The sequence below is a fragment of the Pollachius pollachius genome (assembly GCF_949987615.1).
Source record: "Pollachius pollachius genome assembly, chromosome: 1".
Taxonomy (NCBI): Eukaryota; Metazoa; Chordata; class Actinopteri; order Gadiformes; family Gadidae; genus Pollachius; species Pollachius pollachius.
In genome coordinates this window covers 7,530,183-7,557,871 of record NC_136934.1, presented here as the reverse complement: position 1 = coordinate 7,557,871, position 27,689 = coordinate 7,530,183, and the positions used below count along the sequence as shown (strand labels likewise).

The following is a 27,689-nucleotide window of genomic DNA, read 5'->3' as shown; positions in this document are numbered from 1 at the left end:
TTCTCTTCATTAACATCTCTCCCCCCCCCCAACACCTTCCTCGCTCCTTGCCTTTGCCCTCTCTGCCTTCCCTGCTCTATCGGCTAATGGCATGAGTATCTGATGCAATCCCCTAACTGAAGACATCTCAGGCAGAGGCTGAGACTGTGTGCCTTCCAGATGAGGTCATGGGCTTTCCGTTTTGATAGGATTACATGGCGCTCGGCCCACTTAGAGATTGGACCAGCTCTCCCCGATGCGGATAGATCAAACCAGCCCTCAAACCTCCTCCACCCACGCATGTCTTTGGAAAGGGAAAAAAAGGAAGAAGAGGAGGAGGACGCTGATGAGTAAAACGTAACTGACTGGGGAATACATGAATAACTCTCAGGGGCCCGCATGATGGCAGCCATTACATTAGCACAGCCACATTTAAGTCTCTCATGTGATGTTCATAATACGATTAAAATACGGACACGGGGGTTTGGGAAAAGCCAGGATTTAGGTAGAATAATCGTTAAAATGTTTTCGTTTTCTTTAATATACAGAATATTGAGATGTTTTTCTAAAATGAAGGTTAGGTGAATGTGTGTCTCTCTCTCTCTCTCTCTCTCTCTCTCTCTCTCTTTCTCTCTCTCTCTCTCTTTCCCTCTCTCTGTCCTTAATCACCTTTTGGTTAAATTGCATCAGTGTGTCGTATCATTAGTCTAGCCTGATGGCAGACTGTACTTTTTCGAGCAATGCAGTATTGATTTCACATCAAGCTGTCTTGAAAATGTATTAAGTGTTTGTCTCCTGCAGTAGTTGCGGGTCAAGTAACCAGAAACTCTCAGAAAATAATTGATTTTTTTTTAAACTTTTGCCTCTAACAAGCTTCTGGTCCATGCCTCTATCTTTCGAGGTGACCGGTGTTCAGGAGGTACAATCCTTAGAATCATTCACTACCTTTCTCTTTTTAAACTGCACACATAAAAACACAAGACAAACCATAATGGGATAGACAAAGAGTCTTCGAAAATCAAAGGTGACATTTCATTTTTGAATTCTTCTCATGTTAACTGTTTCAGAACGTATCCCTGGTGAGCTATTTGACTAAACTCTACATCCCTTCATTTGTCTGTGTGTGTTAGTGTAAAGAAGGATTTTGGGGCCAAGTCATTCGCGACCCAGCGTTTTTTTTGCAGTTAAAAAGGGTTGAAGCAAAGCAGGACCACTATCCATCACACGGACAGAGGCTATCGCCAGAGCAAGGACTATTTCCAGCCGACATAATATTAACTCTGTCTTTTCCAACGGGGGAAGAGAAAATACACTGAAGAGAAGGAGGCTGAAATTCCGTCGGCCTGTTTTAATATTCATGATATTCTACATCACAGGTTGCTGTTTAAACAGCAGAAAACCCTAGTCAAACAAAAAGTAATTTATAAAAGAAAACGACATCCCCATCCAATGACCAGTGTAATTGGCAACATACCATTCTGCCTTGGACTTTCAACCAAGACAGACAGTCTGAACCGCGTCATCTTGCTCGGTGTATAGGATGTATTTAGATATAGCTTGGGGGGGCCTCAGAGACTTCCGAGTGATGTGCAGTGTAGTATGCCGAATCCCACTTCCTTCATAAAATCTTTCCGCATGAATATGTGTCAAATATGAGTACAAAAAATAATAATAAATATATATATATGTGACAGATGGAACGCCCATGACTGGTTAAGCACGTCACGGATGGATGAAGTATAGTGTGCAAAAAAAAAAAGAACGCTTGGTTTTATCTCAGACTCTACACACGGTTGTGTTACACGAGCGTGAGTGTGTGGCAGTAGCCACGACGCTGAGCTCACTTTTGGACTGGAAGGACAAGACCGAGGGACAAGGGGCCCCTCCACAGAATGGGGAGTGTCGCTGGGAGTGTGTTGCCCCTCGCTGCACGCGGGTTTGATTGTGATTGCCCCTGTTGCCCTGGCTGTCGGCGCCGTCGGGGTCTCGTCAGCCGTGGTCAGGTGGGCCGCAGGCCGCGGGGGATCGTCTGCACACACAGAGTTCCCTCCTGAGCCTCATCACCAGTGACAGGGGGCCTCACTATACACCCCATTGATTCCCTGACAGGCAGGCGGGCTCCACGCACACACACACACACACACGCACGCACAAGCATGTGCGCACGCATACAACAACACACACATGTGCGCACGCACATACACACACAAAAACACAAACACAGGCATGTGCGTGCATGCACACTAACATACACAAACACACACACACACACACACACACACACACACACACACACAAAGGCATGTGCGCGCACACACACTAACACACATACACACACACACACGCTTTATGTGTGTGGTATCATTTCTATATTTCTATTCATCCTGTAGTAAGGCTGAAGTATGAACGAGTTTAAATATAAGAAATGGGCTTGTTTGTAACAACAGGAGTCATCCAGTGAATCAAAAAGGAAAGTCACCTTGAATCATCAGTCATTTTGACCTGTGAAATAGCATGATGGAGGCTGGAGTCTCCCAGTGATTTGTGTCCTCTCGACAGGGCTTCAGTGTCCATTAGAGACCGTGTTAAGCAGCTCTCAGACACTTTTGACATCTAAGGTACACACACACACACACACACACACACACACACACACACACACACACACACACACACACACACACGCACACACACAAACACCAAACCCAAACTTAATTAAACATACACAAACATCACATTTAAGATCAAGTGAGGCTGGGATCTCCCCCCTCCCCCTCCCCCATGGGATTGGAAATATTTCAGAGGGCTTCCCCCATCCATGCTGTGTGCACACGTGTGTGCATGTGTGTGAGTGTACGCTGTCAGTGCACATCCCACCGCGGCTCATCTTGATGTCACCCATGCCCGGCCATGATCCGTGTCATCTTATGTGCGTGTGTGTGCGATTGCGTGTACTTGGGTGCGTGCGTGAGTGAGTGTGTGTAGGTTTGTGTGTGCTAGTGTATAGTGACTCATCTGTAAACTCCAGCGGCCATTTCACCTCCTGTCGCCTATTTCTCTACGGATACACACAAGGCGTTCGAACAACGAAAGGGGAAGCAAGCGCCCATCTGCGTTAAATAAAAAGCCGCAAGCCACCATCCGCGAGAGATATAAAGACGCGAGATGACACGCCAAAGGAGGCTTTTGCATAAAGGCAAACCCAGCTTCACCGGGTAGAACCGCCTCGCTGGAAGCGAAGGAGATCAGTTAGCGTCAGTGTGAAATGTTACTCTGTTCTATCCATTTATAAAATATACCCTACAATATATTAAGTAGGACTATACCAAATCAATTCAACGTCTCTCAAAGGATTTTTTTTTTAATACAGCCTAAAAATAACAAATTGCGTGCGTTCTTGTTCTTAGTAAACATAGAGTGGAGTTTTCAACTGCGTGATTCGTTAATATTTCTTTCATATAATTATATAAATAAAAACAATAATGGCATTTTTGCTATATGCTATTATACAACTAAGTAATACGTTTGTGTGCCTTTGTGTAGCATAGTCTCACAGGTAGTCGCACGTGGCACTCGCCTACGTTAGCCCACGCACAGGTGGGCAGCATACACACAGGAGTAAATATGCCCTTAACGTTCTGGTTGGGTCATCACACCCATTAGGATTTACCAGAGGGGTTTGATTCCCACCGGAGCTCTGTTTATGAGCTGCTTCGTGTTCCTCTGAGTGGACCATGAGTCAGCACATTCCACTTTGTTACAAACCTCCCCGCGACCGGGTCTATAAATAGGCTTACATAAAACAGGTAAAGTGCTTCTGCTCATTGGGAGTGAAATCAGAGGGCTATAAAAGCATGACAGTGATTTCTCTGTTTCTCTCCAAATGATAAAAAGGCCAGTGGAGAGGAGATGATTAAAAGGAAAGTTTGAGACGTCGTGGGTGCGCTGTCACCTGCCCTGTCGGTGCTGAACAGCACTGAGGTGTATAGAGCACTCCCTGATCAACATCTTTCTCTCTTTTGTCTCCCACCCTTCTTCTTCCCTTCTGCTGCCTGTCCCCCCCCCTCTCTCTCTCCCTCCTTCTATCGCCCTCTTTTTTGATGGATCTCCCTCCTCCCCCTTCCCTCCATCCACAGCCCGGCCGATGATTGCCTCCATCTTCGTGGCCTGTCTCCAGTGGTGACCGCAGCCATCTCACTGAACACCGTCTCCGCCAGCTTACAACCCCCTCCCAACCCACCACCCGGTCACTCCCCCTCTACCGGCCTTCCACCTGCAACCAACCCTCTCGCCCGCCCCCCCCCCCCCCTCCCCCCCCCCGCGGTGAGAGTCTCCCCTGCCCACCGTCAGACAGACAGACAGACATGGACGACACTTACGATAACAGGACTTCTCTGGCCAAGGGGGCCAAGGGCATAGTGAAGGAGGCCAAACGGCACGCCGCCAAGAAGGTGGGCAAGGTGGTGGACCGCGCCACGGACGAGTACTCGTCCCACCGCAACTACACGCGCTTCCGGGACGACGAGGAGGACGAGGACGAAGAGTTCTACCGCGGCGACGCCGGCAACGGCGCCAAGGATGGCGGGGGTTCCCGTGACAACGACGAGGGCTCGAGCGACGCCACGGAGGGCCACGACGACGAGGACGAGATCTACGAGGGGGAGTACCAGGGCATCCCCTCCAACGGGAAGCCCGGCGGGGGGAAGGTGGCGCTGGGGCAGCCGCTGTCGGACGCCGGCCGGGACAGGAAGGAGCTGGAGCAGGAGCGGCAGGCAGACGAGGAGGAGCTGGCCCAGCAGTACGAGCTCATCATCCAGGAGTGCGGCCACGGGAGGTTCCAGTGGCAGCTCTTCCTGGTGCTCGGGCTGGCGCTGATGTCGGACGGCGTGGAGGTGTTCGTGGTGGGCTTCGTGCTGCCCAGCGCCGAGACGGACATGTGTGTGCCCAACTCCAGCTCTGGATGGCTAGGTGAGGACAAAGTCTGTTTGTGTGTGTGTGTGTGTGTGTGTGTGTGTGTGTGTGTGTGTGTGTGTGTGTGTGTGTGTGTGTGTGTGTGTGTGTGTGTGTGTGTGTTTGTGTGGGTCTTTAGGGCTTCAGGTTTTTCAAGGTGACATATTATACCACCAGGTGTGAGTGGGATTAGCCTACCCAGTGGACTGTAGCAAACGTCGCTCCTCTAGCTGTCGTACATCTAGGTGGACACGCCCACTTGTGATGTCAGAAGAGGCAGATTCCATCGAAACGGCTTCAAACGGCTAATCACACTCACACCTGGTGGTATAACATGTCACCTTTAAAGTTTTCATACTTACTTACTCAGGTTCTGTAAGAGCATATCGGCTGGTTCTTGTGATCTGCCGTGAGGAGCTCACGGTCTGTGTTCGTGGTACGAAGGAGTTTGCGTTGTGCCATTTCTTCCTCCTCCTGCTCCTCTGTTATCGCTCCACCTTGATGGGGCGGCCTCTATGGTGTCAGGATTAAAAGGAAGGCTGTAGTATTCCCTGCGTGTCCTGGCTATTGGGCCCAGGCCCGGCCGTCCCCATGGCTGCAGGGGTGTCATCCATCAGCAGCACACAGCCTGCCAGCAGTGGTGCGGACTGGGGCCGGCTCATAGCGTCGCCATACCTACTAGGGGGATTATTGGATACGGCACTGAGGCTTTTAGATGCTAACGGTGGCGCGGCAAGACACCGCCATACATCAATACCCTGTGGCAGAATCACCGCTGCAACACGGAATCGAAAGAGTGTCAGTGTGTTCGGTTGGTTTGTGTTATTGATTTTGATGAGATTGGACATTTGCGATATGGGGAAATTAGTTTGTGTTAGTGAGTGCTTGTGTGTGTGTGTGTGTGTGTGCCTGCATGTGTCCTCCAGTACTTGGTCCACACTAAAAGCTGCAATGGGCATTACTTCCATATCATCCTGCCTCTCCTAGTCTCCTTGTAAACTCTCTTTCTTCATTTCTACCAAAGCAAGGTCCTCCAGGCATTCCTGCTCTATGCTCTGCTTCCCATTGTTCGTGACTCTCTCTCTCTCCTCTCCCCTTCTGCTGCTTGTACTCTCTCACTCTCTCTAGCTCTCCCCCTATCTCTCTCTCTCTCTCTCTCTTTCCGTCTATTTCTCTCTCTTCTCCCTCCGTTCTTTATGTGGCTCGTTCATTTTTTTGTCCTACCATCCTCCCTTCATTCTCCCTTCCTTTTTCCTACTGATTGCCCCCAGGCCCCTCCCCCACTGAGGTGAGCATGATTGGCCTGCATGTGTGTGTGTGTGTGTGTGTGTGTGTGTGTGTGTGTGTGTGTGTGTGTGTGTGTGTGTGTGTGTGTGTGTGTATTGGTGCATGTATATATGCGTGCCTTTGACTCTGTGTGAGTAACTGAATGTGTGTCCCTTTCTGTGCCATATTCTCCACATGATTACTGTGACCTTGTTCCTGTCTATTGGTATCCATGTGGTTATTTACAATAATGACACTTAATTACAGCCAACACACATACTACAGCATTGTAGCTGGTTCACAGGTGCCATGACGATATGGTCATTTAGTGAAACAAACAAAACTAATAAAAACGTGCAAAATATAACTCTTCTAAAAGGTTATCAGGTGAATAAGGTATAAACGCATAAACCTGGAAGTGGGGATTGAAAATAACAAGTCAAAATGTGTGACAATCTTGGCATCTTTATTAGTGTGAAACGTTGGATCAAACGACAGTAATGGGTTTTGTTTGTACTGAGCTACTTTACATGCTTCTTATAAGCACTATGCTCACACCACAGCTCATGGTAGTTTCAGTGGCAGTACTTTTTTTCCCCAGTCGCAGTGAGCTCCATGTCCATGAGCATCACACAGCCAAATTAATCATACAGAAAGGCAGAGCCCCAGACAGTGACAGCAAGGCCCGTAATAGAATAATTCAATATCAAAAATACAAAGGCCAGAATAGCAGGGATGACTAGAATGCTGATTAGATTACAGAATTGTATTTGGTGCTAACTGGATCTGTGTCCCACTGGGACTACAAATACACAGCGGCCATGAAGGATGAACCAAGGAGGCGAGAGGGAGACTAGTGTGTGTAGGACTGGTTTTCGTTAGTGTGTGTGTCTGTTGATGTGCATGTGTGTGTGTGTCTTTGGGTATGAATATTGGTGTGTAAACTAAGGGAAAGTGAAAAGTAAATGAATACCATAATCAAGGGTGAGCAATACCATACAACAGTGACACATGGAATCCACTTGTGTTTGTGTGTGCGTGCGTGTGTTTTTGCTTGAGTGTGTTCAGGGGGAGGTGTGCAGTGTGTCGGTCGGAGGAGAGAGTAGGAGTAGATATAAAGCCAGGACGGAGATAAATTATAGTGAAGGGTGATGTGAGTGGGCGTGGTGGTGGTGGTGGTGGTGGTGGGGGTGTGGGTGGGGGCTGGTTGAAGGCAGGAGGGACCCAGATGTTACAGATGGCCGGCAGTGTTCAAAAGGCGCCAGGGGAGAGCTTAACTGTCATCTCAGTCATAACACACACTGGGAGCGCTTCAACACCCCCCCCCATCATTACTTATTGTTGTTTGTTCATTTACGCTCTGGTTTTTTCTGCTCAGGGACTCTCCCTCTCTCTCTTGCACGCTCTCTCGCACTCTCTCTCTCTCTCTCTCTCTCTCTCTCTCCTTCTCGCTCTCTCTCAATCACTCTCTCACTCTCTCTTCCTCTTGCTCTCTCTCTCTGTCATTTGTCTCTCTCTCTCTCTTTCTATCTCTCTCTGTCTCTCTCACACTCTCTCTCTCTCTCTCCTTCTCACTCACTCAATCACTCTCTCACTCTCACTGTCTCTTCCTCTTGCTCTCTCTGTCTATCTCTCTCTCTCTGTCTATCTCTCTCTCTCTGTCTATCTCTCTCTCTGTCTATCTCTCTCGCTCCCTCTCTACCTCCCTGCAGAGGTGAGTGGGGAGGTTTCCTTTTATGTCTGTCCCTCTATTTTTATTGTAGTCTTTCCTTCATACTACTCTTTTCTTTGCTCGTTTAACCTTCACATTTATTCCCCCCCCCCCCCCCCCCCCCCCCCCCCCCCCCCCCCCCGCACCTCATTTTAACCATTGAGCCTATTTTTCCAACTATTTATTAGTGTTTCCCTCAGTTACCTCTTTTTACCGGACACCAGTTTCTTCCTGTTCTTCACATTTTACCATGCATTGTATTCTCGTCCCTCTTTCTTGCTTTCTTTCTGTATCTCTTTCCTTCTTTCCTTCTTTCTTTCTGCATTTTTCTACTTCTTTACGTCCTTCTTTCCTTTTGATCTTTTTCTTTCTTCCATCCTTTCCTCGTTCCTTTCCTTATTCTTTACTTTCATTCTTTCTTTCTTTCCTTATTTCTTTCTCTCTGACCTTCTTTATTTCCCGCCCCCCCTCCCCCCCGGTTCCCTCGCTCTCCCCAGCCTGTCAGTGGGGCAGCTGGCTGTGTGGGCTTCCATGGACCAGGGGCAGCTGAGCATGGCTAAACTGCAGTCAGATTGCAGTGCCACTGCGGAGATTACACTACTCCAGTCGTGATGCCACTTTGTGAATGTGTGTGTGCGTGTCTAAGTGTCTATCTTGCGTTTTTGGTGTGGGGGCAGGAAGAGCTTGTGCTAGTATGAACCCTGTATGTGTGTGTGTGTGTGTGTGTGTGTATGTGTGTGTGTGTGTGTGTGTGTGTGTGTGTGCGTGTGCGTGCGTGTTTGTGTGTGTGTGTGTCTGTAAGTGTGATCGTGTGTGTGTGTGTGTGTGTGTGTGCGGGCATGGAGCAGTATCAGCCAGAAACTATGTATAACTGGGCATCCCTATCAAAGGTTTACTATCACTATAACTCCTGCAGATTATCCACACTTATTACAGTAATGGAGGTTGGACTCATTACAGAAGCAGAGTTGTTTTATGCTCTTCACGCAGAGCCCTCTTACAATACTTAAGTACAATAAAACACTTTCATGGAGATCTCACTGAAATCCCACTTTTACTGATGACTGAATGACAAAGAGCCTCCATCCCTTTTTCTGCGGAGGTGGCGAAAGACCAAAGCATGGATCCCACCAGTCTGACATGATGTAGTACAAATGTGATTACACACTGCGCAGCTTAGAGGAGCAGATAGTGGAGGAGGAGGAGGAGGAGGAGGAGGAGGAGCAGAGATCAATGTAGAGGAAGATACAGAGAAAAAATGCAGAACAGAGATATAAAAAGAGAGAGAAAAATGTATGAGGAACGGAAGCACATGGCTCAATTGATGCAAGGCAATGCAGAAATGCAGATAGTGCAAGGAGAGGAAAGGGGTCCCACGAAGAGGGGAGCATATCAGACGGGATGCATGTAGCAAATGAGACGGGGATAGGAAGAGATAAAAGCAGCACAATCTAGCGGGTAATGGCAAAATAACAGAAATGTGTAGGGGAGAGAAACATATCATAGCTCATATAGCGAGCATAGTGTAACCTGGCAGGCATACCGGGAGGATGATGCTATCTGCATTTTCACTATAACACTAGAGATCTTTTGTGTGTGTGTGTGTGTGTGTGTGTGTGTGTGTTTGTGTCTGTGTGTGTGTGTCTGTGTTGTGTGTGTATTTGTGTGTGTGTATTCTATTCTGTGACTGTGTTTTCGTGTGTGTGCGTGTGAGTGTGAGTATGTCTATTCAATGAATGTGTGTGTGAGAGAGTTTGTGTGTGTGTGTTTGGGAGTGATTGTGTTAGTGTATCTATTCTTTGTCTGTGAGCGTATATGTGTGAGGCTGTGTCTATTCTGTGAATGTGTGTTACCGTGTGTGTGTGGGTGTGTTTGTGTGTATCTATTCTTGACTCTGTACGTTAGTGTGAGTGTGTGTGTGTATGTGTGTGTGTATATTCTGTGACTGTGTACGACCGTCTGTGTGTGTGTGGGGGTCTATTCTGTGACTGTGTACGACTGTGGGTGCATGTGTGTGTGTGTGTGTACGTGTGTGTGTGTGTGTGTGTGTGTGTGTGTGTGTGTGTGTGTGTGTGTGTGAGAGTGCGCCACTAGAGCAGTTTGCCCCACCAAGAGTGAAGAGCATCAAAGCGTGAAATCAGGGAAGGGGGCCGCGTTGCAGCTCAGCGCTCCCATGGCTCGCTGGGGCCTCCTCTCAATCTGACAGGATGAAAAAACACCACGCCAAGGCCTTCCCCTTGTCCTACCCCTCCCCGCACATCCCCCCCATCCCCACCCTATTCACTCCTCCTTCCTCCTCCTCCTCCTTCGTCCATACTCCTCGTCCTCCTCTCAGTCTGACCGTCGGTGAACTCTCCTCCTCCCCTCTTCACCTCATCAATCCTCCTGTCCCGTCTGTCGGCCGCCCTCGGACAGATACCTCTCTTTTTTATTTATTTGTCCCTTTGCATATTCATTCATTTGCTGTTGTTGTTATAATGTGTCAGGTTATCCTTCGAGCTCTCCTTCCCTCAGCTCGGTTCAAAGACAGGCAATTTTGAGATGTTGGTCTGCTTGCCCTTCAGGAAGATGTGTTTTGAAAACATCAACAAGAGAAGGTCTTGGGGTCAAACACTCACAATGTTGATGTAGTCTTTTAGATGCAGTTCTATACTGCATCGACACAGATCATCAGGTCCAAAACCAAATGTTTTCCTCCTCAACCTCATGCTGCTCCAGTTGTAGACGTCTTTCAGTGCGCTTCATGTCCCAGCAGTGTACCGGGCTGCACCTACTCTATAATATGCATGTCATCCTGCAGACTGTCTTTGGGGCTCATCTACAGATTGTATGTCTGTTTTTATGAACCTGGATGGGGCAGACGTGTATTGACCACACCCTTCCTCTGGGCATGCACACCAGAGAAAAGCCCCGGACTCTACTGGACCACTTAATCATTGAGGGTATAGCAGAGGGTGATAACACAGGGCTTGTGCGTTCTTTAATTAAAATGAATTGTCTGGAATCGTCCCCCTGGGGTGTGCCGGCACCATTTTCCCTCTCATTTTGTGCAGTCACAAAATCGCTTTCTTGTTGTTTGTTTTGACAATGCAGGGAGGGTCTGCTTGCTCAATTGTCATTAGCGTGTTGGTGCTTTATGTTAAACGCATTCTTCAAACTGTGGTCGGCAGTTTGACGGTAGCACACACATCCACACACATGCATGCACCACAGAAATACACGCACATACACACAGGTACACAGGCACAAACAGAAACATACATTGCAACCCCCATCCCCTCTCTCTCATTCTCTCTTGCTGTCGTTCTCATGCGCAGTATTTGCTGCATTTTTGTAACTCTGCTCATGTTTTTCTAACTGCAGGGGACCCTTAGTTGCGGCAGTGTGTGTACTTAGAATAAGAAGTACAGACATTTTATTTTAAGGAATCACTAGAGGTTATTTAATTAAACAAACACCCAACAAATAGTGCTCCAGGCTTATGAGCAGGTAGACATTTAACAAAGCCCTTTCTATTAATTTATTTCCACCCTGGATTTCTCCAGCCTTTCTGGTGGCAGGGCTCTGCTGAAATCATGCTATCACAAGCCAGGCAGCAGAATGGACGGAGCATCAATAAATTCATTACGTAATTGACTGTCCACTGGGGGCCTTAATCATTAGTCAACACTTTTTATGGCGCGATCGTTGCCATCTTAACGAAGGGGGTTTCAACGGCTGCCATTTTGTTCCTTCTTTCTGGGTGCAAAGAGCAACGAGAAACCAAAAAAATAACAATTGTTAATAAAGACCAATTATGAGGTGTTTTTTCTCGTGGATTTGCCCATCATCCGCTTGCTACATTATGCAAATTCCCAAGCTGGACAATCCAAAGACCCCAATTTCAATAGAGACGTGAACCCATGACATACGTAGGATTGGATCTGCATGGCCGCCAGATGTGATGAATGGGGAGAGGGTGACCCCCAGCTCGGAGTCAAACAGATATCTGTTTGCTGCGGAGAACACGTCTGACTGGAGCCATTAAACACAGGAGATGGATGTGCTGCTCCTGCTGTATTGTAATCGCTGGACTACAGTGTTCCACATAGGAGAATCATACTCTATGTACACGATATACACTCTATGCAGTACAGTACACCAGCACAGAGTTAAAGGGCACACACACGTTTATAAAGTGACACGTTTTCAAGTGGAACAGTGATTAGGATGGATGGTAGTAGGAGGGGTGGGCATTTATATTAATCCTTCATGATTTGAGTTGTGATAGATGAAGGCGTACTTGGAGGTCACCATTTTATTAATGTATCCCAGTTCAGATCACAGATTTCACAGAACGATGCTATGTATTATATATGGAAGCAACTGGATGTACTGTACTACAAATTAGGCTTGGTGGTTGGAATGTTATGCCCGTATAACACTCAAATGTGGTTTAGCAAGCACAAAAACTGAACCTTACAAGGTAAAAAGCACATTTCCATTTGATGTTACTACATTGATAACGGGTTAGGTTAAAGTTCAGTTTAACATAACCTTTAACTTAATATTGAGTCCAATACTGTATATTATATATTTAAGGTTATATTAAATAACCTTTACAATTTTACTTCTAATTATAGTCATTAATGGCTAGTGGTGGAACATAAAAATCATCGTCAATAAAATTATATGTTTAACAATAAACAAGATAAAGGTTGAATAGGCTACTAATGCAACATACATGTGGAAATGTGTGACTCACGTTGTTAAGTATTATTTTAAGAACATACGGTGGCCTACAGGCACTCCCGTAAATGACTGCAGTCTGTATCCTATGATGCGATACGGACTGCAGTCATTTATGAGAGAGATCCGGGTTGATCATCATGATCATCAGTGAGGGAAATCGATGGTGTTCTCTTGTGGAGCATTGATCCTGTGTCAGAGTGGGGAGGTGAACGAAGAGCAGACCAGCCCTGTTTGTAAAGACACCCTGCATTAGCGGCCACGTTCATCTCCTCATTGATCAAACTCTTTCCTTCCTGTTCATCGGTGTGAGTCTAGGCGAGCTATAGGGAACACGCCTCGGCTGAGCTGGTAAAGGTTTCACCAACTTTTTTAACAATGTTTAACAATGTTGTTTATTATATCTATAAAACTTGCTTTGGTCCTCTCAAGGGTTAGGGTTGTTACAGTTGAGATAATGGTGGAAGAGATATTAGCATTGGTCTTTTTCACACGGATAAAGGTGTTTATCTTCTTCATTGAAATCTATGATTAATCGTGTGTGTGTCTTAAAGATACGCATGCTAATAAACATTTTATATTCAAGCAATATTTATAATGTATTAATATCAGATATCAGATATCTATGGCTGGAGCTTAATTTCACGCTTCATCACAGGGTTGTTGTACACAGGACAATGATAATGATAACACGTTTCAACCTAGTCGCAACTCAGTGAAAATAAGTAATATTTATTTCTGTCGGATTGCTTGGACGCCTCGGGCAATAAACATCAAAAAATATCTAGAATCAAACAGTGTGATAATAAGAATATGTTATTGTCCTTTGGACTCAGCAGAGGGAATTTGCAACTTAAAGGTATGATATGAACATTTTCGCAGTAAAATAATTCAAATGACTAGACATGCCAGCTAATGCAGTATTTCCGACACATGTAGACTTTACTTGGTTGGGCAGCCAAGGTATATGAACCTTTACCATTGTTTTATCAAAATTTTTTATCTGTCCTAGAGGTTGACGCCATCCAGGATTGATTGTGTTTTCTATTCATTGAATATTTATTTTACTTTTTAAATTGAAAATAATCATTCTTCATTGTAGTGTATGGCACAACACAATGATTTTCTCTCTCGCTCTCTTTTCCACTAATACATGAACAACAGACTGTCTGTGAATAGCCCCTCCTCTCCGAGCAAACTCTGCATCATATCATGATCATGCGAAGGAGAGAGGATTGTTTTTGGCTTCAACCTGCAGAGAAAACATCTGGCTGAATTCCTCTATATAGAATAAATCCGATGCCAGGAATCACCAAAAAGTTTTATTGATTACATGGCCTGAATCTCAAGGAGTACTCCTCATTTTGTCAACTTTTCTTTTGTGTGAAATAAGTCTGCGATAGCTTTCAACAGTGTGCACAAAATTGAAAGTCAGTTTAACCTATATTGTGTGCAGTCTATTCTAATTCTGTGGGAAACAGAATTAACAGTAATACACATAATTGTAACTAATTATAGAGTTACAATGATGTTCAACACACTCATGTTATTTTCTGTATGATGGTTGTGATCAACAGCTAGGCTACCCCACAATTGATACCATAACATTAACATAACATTATCTACAGCAGTTTGTGCTGAAGATTACCAGTTTTTCTGCTCTATTTATCAAACCTTTAATTAATACAATAAGGGGGTCGCCCGCTCCTAAATGGATTTATACAGCTGATATATTTGCATAAATAATAGTAACAAAGATGGAGGTCTTAATTTCACCCTTGTTTTTTGTCTCCCTTCTCTCTCCAGGCAGCATTGTGTACTTGGGGATGATGGTCGGTGCGTTTTTCTGGGGGGGGATGTCAGACAAAGTGGGCCGGCGGCAGTGTCTACTCATCTGCATGTCCACCAATGGCTTCTTTGCCTTCCTGTCGTCTTTTGTCCAGGGATATGGGGTCTTCCTGCTCTGCCGGGTCTTTGCAGGCTTCGGGTGAGTACAGCGCGTCCAGGGGTCGCCCAGGGGTCACCCAGAGCCGAGCCACCTATCAGTAAAACAATACAATAGATTCTGACTGCATAACGGGCATTGGAATGGGAAATAGAGGGGGGTTTATTGTGCTAAATTATAGATATTCTGTCACCTCAACCCTTGGCTAAATCTCCCTCAGACTGAATCTTCTCTCTGCAATAAATTCTTCAATCTTAAAATGATAGAATACAGCATAAGAAAATATTTAGTTTTACCTCGGAAATGTATTTTGTCATTCCGTTAAACTTTGAATCATCAACAATGATGGCGGTGTCCTACACGTGAATCAGCTCAACAATTTATGAACTACATTGTTGAGCTTTAGTACTGCCGACGTTATACAAACTAGCATCTGCAAAGCAACATACAAAGTTACTTTATTGATTTATTTCCTTCATTTGCTCTGGCAGATGTAACACACTTCCCTTTGAGAGCTCATTTAGTAATTGCATCTCCGTCCTTCCCCCCAGAGACTTTCACAGTAATTGAAAAGGTTGCCTGAATCGCTGCCCTGACGGTGGCTATGAATTATGATGTTCTGTGTGTAGTGGGCTAGGTTATAATCTCCCCTGACTTCTACTGAGAATTGGTTAAAGCATAATGTATAAAAATGGTAAATGATCAGGATAAACATTTAAATGTGCAGAAAAATGTTACCATGAAATGTTAACAATCTGTCACATTGTGCTAAAATCATACAAAATGTTCAATGTGCTGTTCCCAAGATGATATACCACACATTTGGATTTTTTTTTCTGAAAAATAAGAATGGAAATGGAAAATGTGTCTGTCTCTCAAGGTCTGCTATTCAATTTAAACAATGTTTGCCAGCAGGGTCACAAACACTGCAACAAAAAGTGTGCGCATATTGGAATCCATATTTCTTTATCATATTGTATTCTTCATCTATTTTCACCATTGGTGCACATTAAATCTTTGCCCTCAGTGGAAATAAAGCAATAGGCAGAGGATGTAGAGGGGACTACCTACGGACAGCAAAAGTCAGGAGCATGCAAACATTTTAATCTGCTATGTTATCATCACTGTGGTGTCCCCTTTTTCAAATGTACTCTGTTCTCCTGAGATATTAACACAAAGCTCCTTCAAGGGGCTTTTTCCAAAGATAGTGCAAAGAGTGCAGAAACAAGTGAGATGAACCATGTATCACAGGGAGACAACATTGGAACACTTTTTTAAGAAAGGCTCAAAAGGGTTCCATGGCTAGACAAAAAAAAAGAGGGATGCTCTATTCTTACTTTACATGTAAAATATTTACATTCCGTCCGAATGTCTTTCCATCTGTCTGTCTCCATTTGCAGGATAGGGGGCGCTGTGCCCATCGTTTTTTCAATGTTTGCGGAGGTGCTTTCCAGGGAGAAGAGGGGAGAGCACCTCAGCTGGCTGTGCATGTTCTGGATGATCGGAGAGATCTACGCGTCAGCCATGGCGTGGGCCATCATTCCCCACTACGGTGAGTCACCCGGAGATACCTCCAGCTGTTTGTGTCGTGCTGCTTTTCAAGTTCTAGGTGTCCCCTGCTGGGTTACAAACATATTATATAGTAAGTTCAAATTTAGGAAAGTGACAAATTGTGATGGGGTTTTAAGGTTGTCTTCTTACACTTGAAGCGTGGGCAGATAGTGTGCGGTGTTGCTGGGGTTTGGGTCTAAGTGGTGTGGTTGTAGTTGTGGGAGTGGTCAGGGTGTGGGTGTGGCCGGGCTTCCTGGAATATGAATGCATGTCATGGCTCAAAGTGTCTGGCTGCAGAGGTTTAGATATTAACATAAGACCTGGAAAGTATACGCACACACAGGCCTGCACTGGCAAGCGTACCCACACACGCACACACGCAGACACACACACAGACACACACACACACACACGCACGCACACACATGCACACACACACACACACATGCACACGCACACTCACTCATGCACACGCACACATACACACATATGCACACACACACACACACACACAGACACACACACACACATACACACACACACACACACACACACACACACACACACACACAGAGGGAGAGAGCGCAAGAAGAGCGATAAAGAGGGAGAGAGAGGAATGGGTATTTAAAAGGTTATGACAGGGCCGCATAGGACATGAAGATTTAGAAGAACTGCCTTTTAGGAGCATGTTGTAGAGAGACAAAGGACGGAGTAGGGAGAAGGGAAAGAGCAGAAGAAGGGTTACTTTTCTGCTTTCTGCATCCATTGCTCCTGTCTCTATATACCTCCTAGCTCGCTGTCCCCCATCCTTCTCCCTCTTTCTGTCTCCTGTGCTGTTCTTTTCTACCACAATCTCTCTCTATTTTTCTCTCGATCTAGCCCTCTAGTACTCTGTTTCTTGCTCTCTCTTTCTCTCTCTCTCCCTCTCTCTCTCTCTCTCTCTCTCTCTCTCTCTCTCTCTCTCTCTCTAGCTCCCTCACTCTCTTTCTCTCTTGCTTTCTCTCTCCTTCTAGTTCCCTCACTCGTTTTTATCTCTTCTCTCTCTCTCTCTCTCTCTCTCTCTCTAGCCTTCTAGCACTCTCTCTCTCTCTCTCTCTCTCTCTCTCTCTCACTCTCTCTCTGGCTCCCTCACCCTCTGTCCTTTCCTTTTATTACCTCCCCCTGTCTGCTGCTCTCTCTCTCTCTCCTCCCTGCCCCAGCAGTGTTCTTCTTGATCAAGCATAATTAGCTTTTTCTCCTTGCTCTATTAGGACAAAGCTCCAGCTAGAGGTGATTTATGGCCACGCCACGCAGTCGCCAACCTGTGACGTCATTGCCCCTGTGTGTGTGTGTGTGTGTGGAGGGAGGTTTTACTGGGCCGTGGTTACGTACAGGCCTTCTACAGAAGATATTGAAGGCAATAACATTTGACACAATGGAAGGTCATTCACGCGCACACGCACACACACAGACACAGGCACATATGCACGCTGGGCTCACACACACGCACACGCACACACACACACACACAGGCACATAAACACTCTTGGCTCACACACACACAGACACACAACCTTTTTAATCTATTTTAAAACAGTGAAAGTAATGTTGTATGTTTAGCTGACGGCCCCTACCTGCAGTGTAGAGAGCACTTTCCTATGGTGCCCTAATACAAGGTAGAGAGCACTTGCCATGGTCCCTACATACAGTGTAGAAAGCGCTTGCCTACGGTTCCTACATACAGGGTAGAGAACACTTGCTGACGGCCCCTAACTACAGGGTAGAGAGCACTTGCTGACGGCCCCTACCTACAGGGTATAGAGCATTTGCTTACGGTCCCTAGATACAGTGTAGAGAGCATTTACAGACATTCCATACATACAAGTTGGATAACACTTGCTGACAGCCCCTACCTACAGGGTATAGAGCATTTGCCCACAGTCCCTACATACAGTGAAGAGACTCTTCCAGGCTGAAATGTAAACGTTCCGTCTTCAAAACAGGTATTCTCTGAAATAGGCCATCTGTTTTGTTCGACACGCTATTGAGCATCCAAAATACTCTGTGGACTTCGACGATGGCGCAGCAGGTGTTTTTCTAAAACTGTTTTTTCATCGTTTTTGCTGCAGTAGAATGGTTCATTATAAAGTTAATGCGTGAGATATATAATTAGGATATGCCAAAGCCTTACTTCTTCCTTTGTCACACTTTAGGATATTTATTAAGTTAACAGAAATCAAGGCATAGATTATATATCTAACTTGTTATAGAAACTCATATTGGCATTTTAACCATTCATTTTAATCGTACATGCAATAACAGAACAGAATAGAAGCACTTTGAGGGGCAGGCTGTTTTATTTCTCCTTTGCAACAGGGGCGACTGGATGTGGAAATTAGACTGTGGTGGGCAACCAGAGTCTTTTTTACGTTAATGGGAAACCCTGCACACGCACACACACACACACAAGCACATGCATGCACACACACGCACCAATAAATACACACACACACGCACGCACGCACGCACGCACGCACGCACGCACGCACGCACGCACGCACGCACGCACGCACGCACACACACACACACAAAGAAGAAGAATACGTGTATAATAGCGTAACGTTTTTTTTATTGTTTTTTTTATTTAGAAAACACAAAAAAAAGTCTGAGGGGGGGTCCTGTACTTCGTGACTGAGCGGGCTGTCCTGACATGCTACTAGAATACACAACTAGAACAACATGAACGACAACAGCAGTGTTTTTAATACATCATCCCCAGCAGCCCCTTCGTGTCCCCCCCTCAATGTTTCTACAAAGCCGCCCGGCAGCCAACCAGCCGGACCCCTCCAGGTGTGTGGGGGAGGGGGGCACGGAGCGTTGTCACGACGATGGGAAGAAGAGGAGTTTACGCGCTGGCACACACACACACACACACGCACAAACTCTCACCTCTCTGGCTAGCTCTAGCTCTCCACCGATCTATGTATCTCTCTCTGTCTCTCTCTAAATGTATATATATATATAGTATACTTATGTCTCTCACTCCATCGCTCTCTCCCTCTCTCTCTATGCACTCCAGCTATGTTTATTCTATGTCTTTCTATCCATCTATCTTTCTTTGTATCTCTCTCTTAATGTATAGACGTTATATAATGTATGTATATTATATAGATGTCTCTTGCTCTATCGCTCTCTCGCTAACTCTCTTTCTCTCCCTCTATCTATATACTGTATGTTGAGATGTATATGCCTCTATCTATCTATCTATCTATCTATCTATCTATCTATCTATCTATCTATCTATCTATCTATCTATCTATCTATCTATCTATCTATCTATCTATCTATCTAACTGTCTGTCTGTCTGTCTGTCTGTCTGTCTGTCTGTCTGTCTGTCTGTCTATGTATCTATCTGACTATCTATGTATCTATCTGACTATCTGTCTATGTGTCTATCTGTCTATCTGTCTATCTATGTATCTATGTATCTATCGATGTATCTATCTATGTATCTCCCTCTGTTATCGGCGCTGCTGACTCAGTCATTTAGGTCCATAATGAGGGTAATGGGATTTGTAACGGCATCGCTAACCCAGAGCGGCCGAGTGCTTCTCTCTCTCCCCGTCTCACTGCGGAGCATCACTTGACTCACTCTCTGCACTGTCTCTGCTTTATCTCCTCCACTCATTCTTCTCCCTCCCTCTCTCTCTCTGCCTTTTGTCTGTGTCCCCCCTAATAACACACTGGGGGGGGGGGGGCGGGGGGGGCGGGGGGGGGGAATACAGAAAGCAGATAGTTAGTAAGGCCAAAAAGAGAGAGAACTCTGATGCAAGAGCCCAAAGAAGAAAGACTTCGATACGGTTTGACGTCAGAGACACTTAGAGTCGAGTTAGGTGACGTGTAGTGGCCCCGCTTAAGTGTACTCTTTGGACACTTTGAATTCCCTTGACTTTCAGAACAACAACGTCTTCGTAAACAACGTTAAGGGTGGAACGAGGACTGCGAGGGAAAGGACCGCATTGTTGAGGCAACAGACGGGAGGCGGGGGGTACCGTTGAAGCCGAGAGCAGAAGTGTTGCAGGGCAAAAACCTCACATCCGTACTTTCTGCTGCATTATATATGACACGCTTCTAATTGAACCACTCTCATGAACATGAACTCACTCATCTCTGGGGGCGGTTATGCCGGAGCAGAAAGCCCCCCCCCCCCCCCCCCCCCCCCACACACCATCCCCACCTTACCACCACCCCCCCCCAAAGCGTACGCACGTTATTCATGGTTGCTGATAAGCATTTCTATCAAAGCCTCTCTTTTTACAAAAGAAAAATGTTTTATGTTTAGACAAATTTCCCACACAGCGCTTTAACTGGCATAACCATTAGAATGAGCGCCTCCCCCATCACCACCACCATCACCACCACCACCATCACCACTGTCACCACCGTCACCACCCACCACCCTGTTTATTGGGTGCCGCTGGTACCCGGGAGCAACTCCACCGCGCGGCACGATCTAAGGAGGGAGACGTGGGAGGTCACGACTGACTCCCCCCTCCTCTCCCCCTCCCTCTCTCCACATCGGTTACATTTGTGAAATGTAAGCTCATTTGAGAGCATGGAATTATATCCCCTGTGTCTCCTATGGGGGCTGGTAAACCCACACAAATACACACAAACACGCACACGTACACATGTACACACGCACCCACGTACATACGCAAGGCATAGATCGCATACGAGCCAGCACACAATGGCCACGTTCACATACAGGTGAAACATTTAAACAACAAGAACGCATTCATGTCCCCTTAAAACCATTCCATGTGAGATACCGGTAGTTTGATTCACAGTACTATGTACATTTTGTGATATTGCTGTATTAATCCAGAAAAAGAAACCTAATGAAGAATGGTAAAGAAGTAATATGAGCAGATAGTTGAACCATCCTTTTTATTAAATGGATCAAATGATTGGGAAAATGACATATGTTTATGGGGATTGCTCTTCTCAAAGACACCATGTGTTAATATATTCATTATCCAATTCAATGATCAAGGAAATGAAATGTGTAGTACGAGTGTGTGAATGTGTGTGTTTGGGTTTGAAGTGGCATCATCGGTTTATGAGTCATTTAGGTGGTTACGTTAAAGCGTCTGTGTTTTTCGATATAGCTTTGACTTTATCATTTGCATACATTTCCCTGCTAATGCTACTTTCCTTCATTTGGTGACAGCGTAGGATTTATGGTTCCATGAGTGTATCTTGTCCAGATGCTGTGGGTATGGGAACACCATATATGGATGCGTGTGTTTCAGTGTATATTCCCTTGCTCTGTGTCATGCCGCATAGCAGTGTGTGTGTGTGTGTTTTGGTGCTCGGGTGAGTTTGTGTGCAAGCGACAGTGATTAATGAGCATAGGAGAGTGCCTGTGGGCTGAGATCAGGTGCAACAAGATTTAACTTAGCAGAAAACACTCAATTCCTTCCCCACACATTCAATTAACCTGTCTTGGTGCTCTCTCTCTCTCTCTCTCTCTCTCTCTCTCTCTCTCTCTCTCTCTCTCTCTTTCTCTCTCTCTCTTTCTGTCATACTCTCTTTCTCTCACTTTCTCTCTCTCAATCGCTTTCACTCTCTCTTTATCCTAATCTCGCTCCACTCTCTTTTTCTCTATGGCTCTCTCTCTCTTCACCTTACTCTCTCTCGCACACACTCTCTCTCCCCTTCTCTCTCTCTCCCCCTCTCCGTCTCGCTTCACTCTCTCTCCCACTTGCTCTCTCTCCCCCCCTCTCTCTCTCTCCCCACTCTCCCCTTCTCCATCTTGCTTTGCTCTCCCTCTTTCTCTCTCTCTCTCTCCCCCCTCCCCCTCTCCGTCTCTCCCCCTCTCCGCTTCACTCTCTCTCTCTCTCTCTCTTTCTCCCTCTCCTCTCTCCCCCCCCCCTCTCTCTCTCTTCCCCCCTCTCTCTCCCCCTCTCCTCTCTCTCCCCCCCTTCTCTCTCTCTCCCTCTCTCCCCCTCTCTCTCTCTCCCCCCTCTCTCTCATGTGCCCCACAAGACCATTCATCTCTGAGCTCAGCTGACACATCACTCTCTCCCCCGGCCACGCGGGGCCCCTTTATTAAATGGCAACCTTTTATTTACAGGCGTGCATTGGGCTCCCACAGTGCTCCGTGCATCACGGCATGTATAATCTGCCTTTCAGATCAAATGGCGCCTTCGCCCTTTTAATAAGAGTATAGCGTGCGCGACGGATACGGCGCCGCTCGTCCCTCCCCCAGGGACCTTCCCTTCAAGAGTCTTCAAGTAATTACACACGTGCTGTGATTAGGACACTCCGGCATAAAGATTAGCCTGGTGGTTGCCTGGTTGCGTTCCTGTCTTTGATTTAGTAGTTGTAGTTGTAGCATGTTGGGAATTTGTCAAGATGAAGCGGGGGGTCTTCAGGGAGACCAGTCTGAGAAGTTCAACCCTGGGACACATCTTATGCGGGCACCCCAATATTTTAAGACACATCCTATTGACACAATAACGTATTCATTACCAAACACTAATCCACTCTTCAGGAGACTGTATCACATTGAAACCGAACGTGAATGAGTGCGTGGATGTTTGTTCTCAACCAATCTGGACAATCTTGCCTCATCCTTCCTCCAAACATAGTCTGTCTATTATCTGCCCATAACTGTATTAGCCAATCTATGGCTAATCCATTATCAGCTTCATCAGCTACTTCATTGCATTTTTTTCTCTGTGTTTTTAGGCTGGAGTTTCAGCATGGGCTCAGCCTACCAGTTCCACAGTTGGAGGGTGTTTGTGGTGGTGTGTGCCCTGCCCTGCGTCTGTGCCGTGGTGGCCCTCACCTTTATGCCTGAGAGCCCCAGGTTCTATCTAGAGGTATGTATCCTCCTCCTCCTCCTCCTCCTCCTCCTCCTCCTCCTCATCATAATCAGACATGCTTCATTCATAAGAACACACTGTGCTCAACAATGTTTTGTGCACAGCAACAACCGCGTCATATAAGCTGTATTTTCTATCACATAAAATATAACTTTTTTGGGATTCCTCCACCGCACATATACTGACCTCAACAGTATGAGTCAGCTTAAGCCTGGAGACTTTGGCAACACAGCGTTCCATGTTTCCTCCTTCTACCCATCAGTGGCAGCAGCAGGATGTGCACGCAGGCTTGCTGTGGTACACTAATCACACTTTGATGTGAAATGACTCATCTCTGTCGTGACTCAAGTGACACAATTGCTGTCAGGAAGGAAGGGGGTGTCTTGTTGTATATAATGTGTGTGTGTGTGTGTGTGTGTGTGTGTGTGTGTTTGAGTGTAAATTTGTGTGCGCGTGTGTATAGTTGTGTGTGTGTGTTTGTGCGTGCGTTGGCACATCTCTGTTGTGACTCAAGTGACACGACTGCTGTCAGGAAAGAAGGGGGTGTCTCGTGTGTAATGTGTGCGTGTGTGTCTGTGTCTCTGCGTGTGTTTATTTATGTGTGTGTGTGCGTGCGCGTTTGTGTGATTGTAAAGGTGTGTGGTTGTGTGTGTGCGTGCCATGTGTGTGTGTGCCATGTGTGTGCACTTATATATACGTGTGTGTGTGTGTGTGGGTGTGTGTGTGTGTGTGTGTGTGTGTGTGTGTGTGTGTGTGTGTGTGTGTGTGTGTGTGTGTGTGTGTGTGTGTGTGTGGCTCTCGCTCTGATCCCATTAATTCCCCCTCGGCTTCCCTTCCCCGCTTCCTCTGCGCCTTCTGTCAGGTGGGGAAGCATGACGAGGCCTGGATGATCCTCAAGCAGATCCACGACACCAACATGCGGGCGCGGGGGCTGCCGGAGAAAGTCTTCACCGTGAGTTACCTCCTTCCCTCCTTCCCTCCTTCCTTCCTTCTCCTTCCTGCTGTGCCAGCTCCTGCCTGGGCTGGCGTTCTGCCACACACTTAGGAGAGCAAAGAGGCTTATTTTCCCCTCTCCCGCTACGACAGGGTTTTTTTCCTTAAAAAGAAAAGCTTTCTCCGGGATCGTATCTGAATCGTGAAGGGTCTAGAAGCTGTTTGGTGTCATTTAGACTTATTTGCTGGCTGAGGTGCGCTTTGGCAAAGCCTCTTAGTCTCCCCATGGTGTCGCCGCTTGGTGTGACGATTTGCCATGGTAAAAACACACCTTTCACACGCATGCCTTTTGCAAGAGCTGTTGGTCTTGCTATCCCAAATGCATTCAGTCTTACAAAAAATGTATCTGTAGTAAAACTATTTATGTCATCCATCCATGAAACCTATTGAAATATTTTGATATAACATAACCTAAAGGGAGGCAGAATAAAACACTGCTGTTCTTCTGTGGTTTGTATTATTCAGGTAAACAGAATAAAGATCCCCAAGCAACTGGATGAACTGGTGGAAATGGAGTCGGAATCTGGCAACCCGGTCTCCAAAGCCTTCTTCAGAATCAAAGCGGAGATATATGGGGTAATGCTCCTTAATGCCACTGTGTAATGCTACATGTATTTCCCCATCGGCTGTATGTACAATAATAAATGCATTTTCCTTACAGATCTATGTGAATCTGACAAAGTGTTTCAACTACCCCATGCGGGAGAATATGATTCGCCTTGCCATCGTGTGGTTTACCTTGTCCTTTGGGTGAGCGATGACGATATATGTTTTAGTTTGATTGGTACATTCTTTTTATTTAGGGGTTGAGGATTTTCTGATGAACCAGCTTCTCCTGTACAACCCTTTGTGCATAGAGAACTCTCACTTCTTTGTGGTGGGAGAAAGCACAATGCAGCCAGACGTGCGACCTCATTTCTTTCCTGTCAACCTGATCCCTCTGCTGTGTAGAAGTAGAAGTCGGTCCCTGAAATCAATCACGGGGCCTCTCAATCAATACTGGCCCAGCGGTGTCTCAGCAAGAACCAGGGATGGAAATGAAACGCCAGGAGAGATAAACACAGAAACTTAAACAGGCCCCCTTTTGCTCGTTCTTAAGAACCACCTTATCTTTCCAGTCCGTTATCAAAAAACACGTTATGCTCCCAGCAATAGCTAGTATAAAAATGACGGCAAATGATGGCTGAGGGGATTTCCACTGGCAACCTTGAATATCGGTTGTGTTTTGACAGATTAGCTTGCTGACACTACTGATGCCCCCCCCCCCTTGGCTACCTAGGTACTATGGGCTGTCAGTGTGGTTCCCTGATGTCATCAAGCACCTTCAGGCAGATGACTACGCCTCCAAGGTGAAGAGCCACAGCAACGAACGCATTGAGGACATCACCTTCAACTTCACCCTGGAGAACCAGATCCACACCAACAGCGTCTTCGTCAACGACAGGTACGGCCGAGTGCGCCCGCTGCTGCAGCTACGACCTACTGACGGACGGCCTCCGGGCCGACCGGTGGGGGGTTTAAACGTCACGCATGGAATACTGTGTCAGGTCGATGCTAGCTCAACTGATTGACGACTGATTGCGGGAGACGTCTGTTGGTCATTGTAATTGTGCAAGATATTGGAATATGAATTCTTGATTTGAAACGAACTACTAAAGCATGGTCCCTTCGTCTCGGTTTATGATTTAATATATTATAACATCACGTTTTTCACCGTGTTCCAGATTCATCGGCATGAAGTTGAGGTCGGTCACCTTCGTGGACTCCACCTTCCGCTCCTGCTACTTCGACGACGTCACATCGGTGGGCTCCGCCTTCCGCAACTGCACTATTATCGGATCGCAATTCTTCAATACAGGTTAGACCAGGCAGGCGTGCATGTTCTGTAACCATTGGTATCACCGATGGACAACTGCGGATACTGCATGAGTCCCGTCTGAACGACGGGGTACACAACCCCCACGATAGCTTCCTTCGGTCCCCTTTACCTTTGCCCGATGTGTTTTGTGGCTAGATGTCGACGATTTCTTTCTCTGGTCCCCATTACCTTTGTCCGATCTGTTTTGTGGCTAGATATTGACGATTCCTTCCTCTGGTCCCCTTTACCTTTGTCCGATATTTTCAGTTGCTAGATGTCGACGATAGCTTCATCCAGTCACCGTTGCCTTTGTCCGATGTTTTTAGTGGCTAGACGTCGACGGTAGCTTCCTCCGTTACCTTCCCCTTTGTCCGATGTGTTTTGTGGTTAAAAATCTAGGATTACTTCATCCGGTCCCCCTATCTTTGTCCGATGTGTTTCGTGGCTAGACATCGTGATCGTTTCCTTCGGTCACCTTAACCTTTGTCCGATGTTTTTAGTGGCTAGACATCGCCGATAGCTTCCTTCGGTCACCCCATCTTTGTCCGATGTTTTTTGTGGCTAGACGTCGACTTTAGCCTCCTTCGGTCACCTTAACCTTTGTCTGATGTGTTTTGCGGCTAGACATCGATGACTCCAAGTTGATCGATGGCACCGAGGTGATCAACAGCACCTTCGTGCACAACAAGATGGGCTGCCAGATGACGTTTGATGACGACTACAGCGCCTACTGGGTCTACTTCATCAACTTCCTGGGGACCCTGGCTGTACTGCCGGGAAACATTGTGTCTGCTCTACTCATGGACAAGATCGGCCGTTTATCCATGCTGGGTAGGTAGAAAAAGTGTGTGTGTGTGTGTGTGTGTGTGTGTGTGTGTGTGTGTGTGTTTTTGCGTGTGTGTGTGTGTGTTTGTTTATCTATTGCATTTGTGTGCGAGGCTCTGTCCGGGAGATGATGGGGTAGGTAGGTCATCGGCTACTCTGTAGTAATTTGTTTTAACATTGACTGTGGACATCGAAATGATTTATGCTACGAGAGTAGCATTCATCATGGCGTATGAGAGGGCAATTTTGATCAGGGTCCACCCCCCTTCTCTTGACCATTATTCAAGGGGATGTCACATACACTAGCGCTCTCTCTCTCCTTCTTCCTCACATAAAGCTCCCCATTCATCAGCTTGTCTCCCTCTCGTTTTCCTGCTGCGTATGTGTCTGTATTTCTATTGGTATTGGTTTTGTGTCCAGGTGGCTCCATGGTTCTGTCGGGCATCAGCTGTTTCTTCCTATGGTTTGGCACCAGCGAGTCCATGATGATATTCATGCTGTGCCTGTACAACGGCCTGAGCATCTCAGCGTGGAACTCCCTGGACGTGGTCACCACCGAGTCCTTCCCCACAAGCAGGAGGTGAGTGCACCACCACCAGGCCATGTTTGGTACCACACCCCAGACTTCACTTACTATGCATGCTATTATGCTACAAGTCACTCCATCAGAGTAGCCTACTTCTGCACACGCAGAGACACAAATAACCAACGATTCATTTATAATAATTAATCAAAACGTACGATCATGTTTTTTGTCGAAAAGTGTATTTGAATAAATGTAGGAATGACTGCGGTGACCAACCGTACCTTTATTCCCCTCCCTCCAGGGGGACAGGGTTCGGCTTCTGCAACGCCCTGTGTAAGCTGGCGGCCGTGATGGGGAACCTGATATTCGGCTCCCTGGTGGGCATCACCAAGGCCATCCCCATCCTCATGGCCTCGTCTGTCCTGGTGGGCGGCGGCCTGGTGGCCCTCCGGCTCCCAGACACCCGGGCAAATGTACTCATGTAA

At 46.5% G+C, this 27,689-nt stretch overlaps 1 protein-coding gene across 1 annotated transcript; it reads left to right on the top strand.

Annotated features, from left to right (window-relative positions):
- Positions 1–4,343: 4,343 nt before the first annotated feature.
- Positions 4,344–27,689, top strand: sv2ca (synaptic vesicle glycoprotein 2Ca; the record flags this gene model as incomplete). Its single annotated transcript, XM_079757243.1, has 12 exons — positions 4,344–4,947; positions 14,441–14,621; positions 15,980–16,131; positions 22,866–22,999; positions 23,865–23,954; positions 24,461–24,571; positions 24,657–24,745; positions 25,275–25,439; positions 25,720–25,853; positions 26,478–26,684; positions 27,099–27,258; positions 27,506–27,689. 12 exons carry the CDS (start codon positions 4,344–4,346, stop codon positions 27,687–27,689), a joined length of 2,211 nt encoding a protein of 736 aa, XP_079613369.1.